The 10,829-nt window shown below is 56.1% G+C and overlaps 1 protein-coding gene across 3 annotated transcripts in view; it reads left to right on the top strand.

Moving 5' to 3' along the window:
- Positions 1-10,559, top strand: part of MED26 (mediator complex subunit 26) — a 42,003-nt gene extending 31,444 nt beyond the window's left edge. For 2 of the 3 annotated variants that reach the window (XM_036845845.1, XM_036845846.1), the window contains 2 exons: positions 5,297-5,371; positions 6,028-10,559. In XM_036845845.1, the coding sequence (XP_036701740.1) occupies positions 5,297-5,371; positions 6,028-7,680 (1,728 nt within the window). In that variant the 3' untranslated portion in view covers positions 7,681-10,559. The remainder of the gene's footprint in view (positions 1-5,296; positions 5,372-6,027) is intronic. The other variant, XM_036845844.1, reaches the window with a different exon arrangement.
- The last annotated feature ends 270 nt before the right edge of the window (positions 10,560-10,829 follow it).

The raw sequence follows: 10,829 nt of genomic DNA on the forward strand, positions 1-10,829 counted from the left end.
AAAAAAAGAAAAGAAAAGTGACTTCCACATGGTTGGTTTTAAAGTGAACTAGTTTTTACCGCTGACCTGGCGGGCTTTGAGCCCACTGAAGGAGTTGGTGTGGGCTGTGCTGCATAGATGCAGGGCCACAGTGTGGTCAGGGGCTGGCTAGACAGGCAGGGTGAGTCCGTCCTCGGTGTGTGCCGTTTCCTTCCAGGGCCTGGCAGGGAGAGGCTCCAGTGCCATCGTCGTTTACCAAGTGTCCTGCAGCTTAGGGCAAGCGTTGAGGGTGGGCTGAAGCCCCTGCTGTTGTGGGTGGGCGTGGGGAATCCCTCTGGCTCCAGTGCACCCTGGGGGGAGACAGAGGCAGCCTGGCCCTCCATAGGTGCTGCTGGGCATGAAGCCAGCCCTGTGTGGAACTCTTGTAACCTGTGCATTTCCCTGCTGTGGCAAGTCGGGGAGAGTATGTGGGTGGGATGCCAGCGTCACCAGCCTGGTGGTGTCTGGGTGCCCTCCCTCACCCTACCTAGTAAAGCACCAGCTGGGTGGTGTGTTGTGGGCAGACCCTGTGCCAGGCTAGCGTAAAGCCACACTCCACTGCCTTCTAGCTGCGTGGTGAGCACTGGTCCTCTTTTACCTTCCTGGACCCTCAGTTTTTTCTTATCTGTAAAGTGGAGTTTCGAGGAAGAAAAGCTAGAGACTTTGGCCCCTGGAGGAACCCAACAAGTAGTGGTCCTATGAGGAGAGTCAGGCTGGGTGGGCCTGCCCTGGCTTACTGCCCTTGGGTCTCACCAGTGCTTGGACTTGGGGAGTACAGGGTTTCCTCTTTGCCACCAGGGCTGCACAGGTCCAGCTTAATTAGTAAGAGATTGGGGATTTCGGGTGGAGCAGGAGCCCTTGATGCCTGGAGAAAAGGGAGCAGTGAGCAAGGGGCCTTGCAGACTCCAAAGAAGTCTCAGTTCCTTGTTTCACATCAGGGCTGGAAATCCCCCACAGGGTGGTAATTACTCAGGGCCTGGGCCTATCCCCTGAATTACCACGAGGAGGAGGCTGGTCAGTGGTGGGTCTGTGCCCCCTGGGCCGTCCCCACCTCTGCGCATGGATCCAGGTTCAGACCACTGAACCAGTTCACAGAACAACTTTCAGACATGTGATGTGGGAGTGGTGGCATCCTGCGCTGTGTAGTCCACACTTTTACCCAGGCTGCTTCTGAGGGCTGCTGCCCTGCCTTGGTCCTGTCGCCTGTGCGTGTCCAGCGCCCCTTCCTTCCTCCTGTGAGTCGAGCAGCAATGTCGTGGGTTGGCTGGCTGGAGTAGTGGACTTAGCAAGTGATGAGGGCTCACCAGAACGTAGGCCTTACTGCTTCCCCGCCTGCCCTTGGTTCTCATGTGGTGGGAGGTCTGCATAAGAACCCTGGGAACTGGGTCAGTGGTGAGGAGCGTTCCCTCCCCGCCTCCCAGCGTGTGCCCCTGGGCGTCCCTGAGGTGTGAGTGAGGACGGCTTGAGGAGGGTCCTTTCTCTCCCCTCCCTGAGCCGGCCTGGAGGAGGCCAGTTTAGGGGGTGTCCGTGTGTTCCATGTGGAGACACCGGCTGCTCCACCTTCTTTCTGCCTGGGATGGATGTTCGTTTCGCTTCCTGTCTGACCGTGGATACCTGATTGTCCCTCATGAATCTCCAGTCTAGGATCCGCAAGCACTGGGCGCAGTAGTGACGGAGTCAGTTCCACCAGTGGTCACCAGCTGACTGTGTGTCCACCTGGGCCACACCCGGGGCTGTCCACTGACTTCCTGCCCTGCCTCCGCTCCGCTCTGAGTGCTCCCCCGCTGCCTGGCCCACCTCACCTGCCTCCCTGCCCTTCCAGAGTAGCCCTCCCCGCTCCTGACACCTCCCTCTGCAGCGCCAGCCCTGAGCACATTTAGGCATGTGTGGTGCACAGGGGCAGACATCACCACCCTGGGAGGGTATTTATTTGCAATAAAGAGGCCAGACAAATAATGAAAGTAAGTGGGCTGGGACGGTGAGCAGTTCACACGGGAAGTCAGCATTAGTAGAAAGAAGGTGACATTTGGCTTCACTAATCACTAAGGAAATTCACATTAATCTGTATCTGTTGAAGGAGCCCTAATGAGAAGATGAGGCTGCAGGTGTTCAGACGTCCCTCGTGTGAATTCTGCCCTTTTTGGGAAAGCTGTTTGGCAAATAGTTTTGAGAGGTGGTTTTTTTATTAGTTTTGGTTTGACTTCATTCCCTGGGAATGAATCCCAAGGGAGATATCCAAAGGACAGAAGGGCCACGGATGTGCCAGGCTATTCCTGACAGCAAGAAGGTGCGAGTGACCCTTGGGCATTATGACCTGTAGAGCTGCCCCAAAGCCCTCTTCGAGAGCAGTGCCTGGGAGTAGCTCAGAGGCTTCCTCCCCACACAGTAATGGCATGGTCTCTGCTGTGATCATGAGTGTATTTTCAGACAGACGGGTGCCAGGAAGGACCTAAGCAACAGGGTGGCCTGTTGGGTAGTGGAGCAGTTCAGCTCCCACAGTGGCTGAAGTTAATGGAAGGCAGGTTGTGTAGCCAGCTTACTTCCCCTGGATCTGTTCTTTCTCCTGGCCTCCTGACTCATGCCACTGTCTTTGCTCTGGACCCCTCTCCCCTCTCCAGGGCTTTGGTGCCATTTCACCATCTCCTGAGGTGTTGGGGCTTCTCCTGTCCACCCTGGGAGGCCCTGCTCAGATGCTGTCCTCACCACAGGTACCCCTGGCCTGCCTTGTTCCTGACACCCATCTCCCTGTCCCACGGGTCCTGTGCTGGACTTTTTATAGGCCTGGAACCTGGATGGGAGCCTCCCCTTGGCTATATCTGAGCCTTGGCGTCCCTGCTATGCAGAGAGTCCTCTCATCGAGGGTGGGAGGCAAAGGCCACAGGCTGCCGGGGTGTCACTGTCTGCTTTGTCTGAGGCCGGAGGCCCAACCTGGCACTGCATAGACCCCAGGACTCCTGCCTGTTTGGTGTGGTGAGGGCAGGGCTTGGTCCACTTCCTGGTCCCAAGGGCCTGACTGCCTCCAGAATGCCAGGTGATGCTCCCCACACAGTGCTCAGTGCCCTTGCCATCATGGCCAGAGTGGGGGCCAGGGCGGAGCCAGAGGGATGAGCCCTCAGGGGTCCTGAACTTCCACGCAGCAGGGGCAGAAAGAAGAAGGCAGAGGATGTAGCACTTTCCACAGGGCCGAGAGCCTGAGAGCCTCCTCAAAGCCGAAAGCCCCTCTGCACACCCGCCCGAGTGTAGGAGCTGCTCAGCTGTGACAGTGGGGCCCACAAGCCTTACCCCATCCCCGCCCCTGTGCAGCTTCCAGGAGGGTCTCCAGCTGTGTGAGGTCTACAGTGCCAGCTTGCTGCCAGCCCCCAGGGTTGCTCAGGTGTTCTGCCTCCCCCCTCCTGTCTGGCAGCAAGACAGTGTCTGCCCAAGGACAAGGACACTCTGTGCCGCTGGGCTCGCTCTGCGGGGACTGCTGGTTCAGAAGTGTGTGGGGACCCAGGGCTCTAAATATACCAGGGTGAGGTCACTGGAGTGGAGACAGGCCATGTGGCAAGCCCAGGACCCTGTCAGGGCCAGAATCCCAGGGCTGGGGACAGGGAGAGGGTGGCCTCGTCCCTGTGGGACCGGCCTCCTCACTGCCCAGTTTGTCAGTATTTTTTCTTGGAAAAAAGTGCTTTGGGGCTCCTAAGAAATCTTTGTCTACCCCAAGGTTGCAAAGATATTCTCCTGTTTATTCTAGAAGCCTTAGAGTTTTTGCTTTCACATTTAGGTCTGGGATTCATTTTGAGTTAATTTTTTTTTTTTTTTTAAAGAAATGCAGAGAAACTTTTTTTTTTTTTTTAATAGCTACTTTATTTATTTATTTATTTATTTTTGGCTGTGTTGGGTCTTCGGTTCGTGCGAGGGCTTTCTCCAGTTACGGCAAGTGGGGGCCACTCTTCATCGCGGTGCGGGGACCGCTCTTCATCGCAGTGCGCGGGCCTTTCACTATCGCGGCCTCTCTTGTTGCGGAGCACAGGCTCCAGACGCGCAGGCTCAGTAGTTGTGGCTCACGGGCCCAGCTGCTCCGTGGCATGTGGGATCTTCCCAGACCAGGGCTCGAACCCGTGTCCCCTGCATTAGCAGGCAGATTCTCAACCACTGCGCCACCAGGGAAGCCCTTGAGTTAATTTTTGAGTATGCTGTGATGCTTGGTGTAACTGGAATCAACAGTATGTATTTTCTGTGACTTTTCATCCTTCGTGGTTTGAACTTCACCTTGTTAATGCACTGAAGCTGCAGTGTGCTCATTTCTAGTGCTCTTGAATTTCTCAGTCTGTTCCTTCAACTCCTGGAAGACATTGGTGTCGTTATAACATATGACCACATGACCCACACCTTTCTGTGCCATCCCCATTCATTAAATGTGGTAGTAATAATAGTACCTTCCCCTTGAGGTTGTGATAATTCAACAAAGTAGTGCTATGTGGAAACAGACCTTGGTAGAACAGGGCCTGCCTCGTAGCAAGTATCGTGTGAGGGATAGAATTGCTTGGTCATGAGACATGCACGTGTTTGATTTGACTAGACACAGCCCCATCGCTCCCCAGACTTGGCTGCACCCCAGAACTACCTGGTATTGTCAGACCCCATTTCCACCAGTCAGGTGTGTATGCAGTGTAGCAGCCACTGGTGGGTTCGGTCTGCATCTGCTGATGACTAAGAGAGTTGAACACTGCTGCACGACCTCCTGTTTTGTCCAGTTCCTATTCGTGTCTCCTGGCCCAAGTTCTCTGTATGCTCAGATGGATCCTTGGGGCCCTGTGGCATTGGTCTTCTCCCACTTTGACTTTTGCTCTCCTTGTGGTGTCTCTAGATGAACTCTGACGATCTCATTAATTTAACTAAATTGATTAGATTATTATGTATGGCTCTTTTCAACTTGGTGCACTTTATTTGATAAATCTTTCAACCTCCCGTCAGATGGCAGATTTGACTGCATCTCCCATATGAAGAGCGAATCTTGTTTCATAAACACAGTGAATCTTAGCTGTGTGACAGCCACTTCGACAGGTGGGCATGTCCATAGACAGGCTCATGGTAAACTGGTCACCATGCACTAGAGGAGGCAGACCGGAGGGTGTGCGCTGGGTGCCATGCTGGCCCCTGGGAGCAGGTAGGAGGCTGCACGAGGTGGGGGCTTTGGTGATGCTGGCTCCACTGGCTCTTGGGAAAGGGAGCGTTCTGGAGCAGGCTGGCACGGGGAGAAGTGCCTGGGGTCTGACCAGTGGCTCTTGTTTTGCAGATCCGGAACATGGTGGCGGTGCAGGAAGTCATCTCCAGCCTGGAGAAATACCCCATTACCAAAGAGGCACTGGAGGTGAGCATTTCTGGCCTGAGCACTAGGGAGGGCAGTGAGGGCCAGGCCTGGGCTGCCCCAACCCAGGTCTTTCCTGGCTTCTTGGAGCCTCAGAGACTTTGCTCACTGGCCCAGCGGGGCCTTAAGAGGAGTGAGGGGGGCGTGCCCTCCTGGCCTGCACTGTGCCAGCCCACAGCACATGCTCCAAGAGTACCGTCTTCCCACAGGCACTGCAGGAAATGGGTGGCTTTAGTCTGGGGCCCCTTTCTCTGCAGGAGGCCCTGCACACTCTGGGGTGCATGCCCAGCAGAGGTTCCAGTGAGTGACGCTGGCTCAGGGCCCTCTGTTTGCTGTTGCCTTTGCCACAATGTGCTCCCCCAGGATGCTTTGCAGTAGACTTAAATGGTCCACAGCCTCCAGGAGTTGGGAGCCTGTGAGATGATGCTTCTGAGAATGCCGTCTCCGGGACCATCAGGTCTGAGGACTTGGGAGTTGAGAATTTAAATGTCACAAGGGACCCAAAATCCTCGTAGGTTTTGTGTCTGGGAGGCCAGTGGTTTAGGGGCCAGTGGGGTCATTTCAGAGACATGGGGCCCTTCCCCCCGTTTCCGTCTCAGCTCCCTTTTCATGGGGTGACCCTGTCCTAAAAGTGTGTCATCGTCTCTCTCTGGCTGTAGGAAACCCGACTTGGGAAGCTCATCAACGACGTCCGCAAGAAGACAAAGAACGAGGAGCTCGCCAAGCGGGCCAAGAAGCTGCTGCGGAGCTGGCAGAAGCTCATCGAGCCCGTGCACCAGAATGAGGCTGCACTGCGGGGGCTGGCGGGTGCCCCCGGCTCGGCCAACGGGGGCGCCCATAACTGCCGGCCGGAGGCAGGGGTGGCCGGCCCGCCCAAGAGCATCCATGACCTGAAGAACCGCAATGACATCCAGAGGCTGCCCGGGCAGCGGCTGGACAGGCTGGGCAGCCGCAAGCGCCGGGGGGACCAGCGTGACCTCGGTCACCCTGGGCCACCTCCCAAGGTCTCCAAAGTGAGCCACGACTCCCTGGTAGCCAACTCGTCCCCCCTCCCCACCAACGGGATCAGTGGGAGCCCTGAGAGCTTCCCCGGCCCCCTGGACGGCAGTGGGCACGTGGGCCCCGAGGGCAGCCGCCTGGAGCACAGCGAGAATGACAAGCACAGTGGCAAGATCCCCGTCAATGCCGTGAGGCCACACACCAGCTCCCCGGGCCTGGGCAAGCCCCCCGGGCCCTGCCTGCAGACGAAGGCTGCGGTGCTGCAGCAGCTGGACAGGGTGGACGAGACTCCAGGTCCCCCCCACCCCAAGGGGCCGCCTCGCTGCTCTTTCAGTCCCCGGAACTCACGGCACGAGGGCTCCTTTGCCCGGCAGCGGAGCCCGTACACATACAAGGGCTCCGTGCCCAGTCCCTCGCCTCGGCCCCAGTCACTCGATGCCACGCAGGTGCCATCACCGCTTCCGCTGGCCCAGCCGTCCACGCCCCCCGTGCGGCGGCTCGAGCTGCTGCCCAGCGCAGAGAGCCCGGTACGCTGGCTGGAGCAGCCTGAGGGCCACCAGCGGCTCGCGGGGTCGGGCTGCAAGGCAGGGCTGCCACCGGCCGAGCCCCTCCTGCCCCGGGCAGGCTTCTCCCCGGACTCCTCCAAGGCAGACAGCGATGCTGCCTCCTCCGGTGGCTCGGACAGCAAAAAGAAGAAGAGGTACCGGCCTCGTGACTACACGGTTAACTTGGACGGGCAGGTGGCCGAGGCAGGTGTCAAGCCTGTCCGGTTAAAAGAGCGGAAGCTCACCTTTGACCCCATGACGAGACAGATCAAACCTCTGACCCAGAAAGAGCCAGTGCGGGCTGACAGCCCTGTGCACACAGAGCAGCCGAGGACAGAGCTGGACAAGCCCGAGGCCAAGGCCAGCCTCCAGAGCCCTTTTGAACAGACGAACTGGAAGGAGCTGTCGCGCAACGAGATCATCCAGTCCTACCTGAGCCGGCAGAGCAGCCTGCTCTCGTCGTCGGGCGCACAGACCCCGGGCGCTCACCACTTCATGTCCGAGTACCTGAAGCAGGAGGAGAGCACTCGGCGCGGGGCCCGGAAGCCGCACGTGCTGGTGCCTCACGGCCCACCCACGGACCTCCCAGGGCTAAGCCGTGAGGTCACGCAGGACGATCTGGACAGGATCCAGGCCCATCAGTGGCCGGGGGTGAACGGGTGTCAGGACACACAGGGTAACTGGTATGACTGGACGCAGTGCATATCGCTCGACCCGCACGGCGACGACGGGCGGTTGAACATTCTGCCTTATGTCTGCTTAGACTGACTGGCCTGTCGGGCTCTAAGTGCATTCCCACCTTGCAGTCAGCCATAGAGGGCGGGCGCCAGGGCCCGGCCGCCTCCAGTGGTTGGGAATCCGGAGTGGGGGGTGGGGGTCCGGCCCAGGGTGGGAGGGAGAGGGAGCGAGAGTCTCTAGGTCTCTCTGTGCTCTTCCCTCAAAATTCTCCTTCTTTTGTGAAATGCTGCTACCAGTTTACTAACAAAATTGCAAAGGAAGGACCACGTGGAAGGAAGGCCAGCAAAGTGAGTTCAGAACTCTATAGCAAACCAGCTATAAAAAGCGTTAGCCCCCCACCCCGGAAGAGGTGCGGACGCTTCCCAGCCCCCGGTGAGCTGGGACCTCAGTTGCAGGCAGGCACAGAAAACCTGTGGAAGAGGTTACCTTTAACACAGCAACAGAAGCACGCATCTCATCTCTGCATTTTCTGTTTTTTAACATGGCCCTGAGTGTTTGAGGCAGTGGGCAACGCTGTGGCCTCTGTTTGCACCCCACCTGGCCAGCTTTTCCATCATGGTGCCAGAAGCTTCTCAGCTGTAGCGAGCTGCTGGCATCAGGCAGGCCAGCTTGCCAGCCAGTTTGACCCATGCTCCCTGGGCGTCCACACATTTGTATCTGGTTTCAGTTACAACCCAGTTTTTAAAGAAATGCTGCAAAAATTTAAGTTTTCTAGAGTTTATTTTACCCCCCTCTTCCATCTGACCGTCAGACGAATAACTTTCCTTGTTCCTCCCTCTTCATTTTCCCCTTCCTGCACATATCTAGAAAAGTTCACCTTTCTAGAGTCCCCTCCCCAAAAAACACAAAAGTAACTGTGGGTGCTACTGGTGTGTAAGCTGTACTGTTGGGTGAGAAGAGACCTGTCTGTACGCTGGAAACACTCATAACCATTCCTTTAGATTCGTTTGCCTTATGGTTATTTGTCATAAACGCGATTTGCAAAAACAAGGAGCCTTAGTGAATGTACAGTACCTAGACTTCTGTGTTCTCAGGACGCAGAAGGGAGCAACTTTGCTATTTGGTCCAGTAAGTGGACACCTTGTGATATAAATGTGGAAATAAAAAAAAAAAAAAAACATTTGCACAAACCAGTCTGAGAACTGTTTTTAATTTGGTCCTTTACAGCCATATCAGCCCTTTCTGGATTCTGGATTAGCCAAGACCTGGACCCCATATCCACGGTTCAGGCCCCACAGCTAGCCAGACCGTGGGGAGGTGGGCAGGGCAAAGTCACCAAGTCAGCCTATTAGCCTTCTGCATGGAGACTGACCTCCACCTTGCCTTTCATTCACTCAGGGCCACGATGCCTCTTCCATCTCTAGAGTCACCTGCTAGCTTTGGGTGACAGACCAAGGGGCCACATCCGTCTCCATCCAGACCTCATCTTCCCCAGAAAGAAGCCCTCCCAAGCTATGTTTGGCAGCCTAGCCCTTGGCCCTAGCCCCAGGCTGCCAACTCCCCATGCAGGCCTGGGGTTGTCTTACTATGTGGCTGGGGCTGACTTTTTAAAAAATAACTTTTCTTCCTTGACTATAAAGTGATAATCTTTTAATTCTTCCCCCTTGTCTCTGAAACCGTATGCTTCGGCTTTCTAGTTTTTTTCACTCTGGCATAGGTCTTCTTGTCCATATCTACTTAATTTCACAGGTAAGGAAGCAGCTACCCCTTTAGAGGGGCAGCCCCATAGGGCAAACCAAGGGGTCCAGGAACATTCAGTCAACCCAGAACCACAGTTTCAGAGCCAGGGGGGAATTCTGACATAGCCTTGGTGCAGGACACACCCACTCCTAGAAAAAGTAGGTGACTAACTTTAAGGGCAGTGTGAGGTTGAACTCTGCCCCTGCCATCTACCATCTGTATGGATCTGGGCTAATCACTTTACTCCCATGCACCTGTCCCCATTTGGGAGATGCAAGTGCTACCTCAGAGTTGTGAGGACTAAAATCATCAAACTTTAGGGGGGAAAAAAAGCATGTCAGCAGGACCATTTGTGCTGTGGAGTAACTAGTTTCCTAAGCCCACAGTACCTGTTTTCTCCTTTGTAATATGGCCAGCTGACATGTGGGTATCCTGAGGGTGACATTATTCTTGTGACAAAGGGTCACAGGCACAGCTGGAAGCTGTTAGGGTGCAGGTTGCCATCCAATGAGCCTGTCCTCTCAGGCCTGGGCTTTGAGGGAGGTCACTGCTCCCCCACCCCCTGCAGGGACCACCTTTCCTGTGTCTGAGTATCTGGTAAGCCCTAGGGTACAGATATTGCCTGCCTCTGAGAACACAAGGTTAAGCTAAGACCTGCCACCAACATTTGGGGGATCAAGTTGGGCTGTCACTTTTTAATTTGCCAAGTAAGGACACGGTAGAAGGAAATTTTAACACTCTCTATCCCCCCAAAAGTTGGAAGTACATGATTTTTCGAACAAAGTCCTTTAGTATAAGATCATCTTGCCGAAAACACCGTTTTGTTTTCCTCCGTTGCGGCTTGGGGCTGCTCTATCCCAGCCGGTCCTTGGGCGTCAGCAGTCGAGGCCAAAACCACGCCCCTCCCTCCTGCAGATCCCTAGAGACAGGTGTCCGAAGAGGCTGCCATTACCACGGCTCCCAAATTGGCCGGAGTACCTAAGCCACGTCGCTTCCCTTCTCTGGGCTTCGGTCCGTCAGTCGGTGAAATGACGATGGTAATACCATCTTCGTTTCACCGCACAGCGCACATCGAGTTCCCAGAACGTGCTCCGGAGCGCTCTGAGGTTGGCCCCTCTGTTGGAGTCCAGCCACGGGAGTTCGCTCCCGGTTTGCAGAAAGAATTTAGCCCAAGGAGAGGTTTTTACAATTCGGTTTCTCTCCCCGAAAGGTCTGGTCTTTTACCTTCGTTGTCCGCCGCCGGCCATCAGGAATCTGGCTGGAGGGCGCCGATGCAGCCCGGACATCAAGGTTTGACCCACGAACTCGATCGCCCGCTCACAGACACCGACGTGGCGGGGCCTAACGCTCCCGCCCGCCCCTCCTGCTTGTGCTCCGGGGCCCCGTCCCCGATCCCCCTGGCCAGCCCACCGCTCGAAGAGCCCTTCTGGCTTCACGGTCCCCGTTCCTTCCTTCCGCTTCCGGTACCGGCCCCGCCCTCCCCCGGGTGGGCTTCCGGA

This window comes from Balaenoptera musculus, chromosome 3 (assembly GCF_009873245.2).
Source record: "Balaenoptera musculus isolate JJ_BM4_2016_0621 chromosome 3, mBalMus1.pri.v3, whole genome shotgun sequence".
NCBI classification, from domain to species: domain Eukaryota; kingdom Metazoa; phylum Chordata; class Mammalia; order Artiodactyla; family Balaenopteridae; genus Balaenoptera; species Balaenoptera musculus.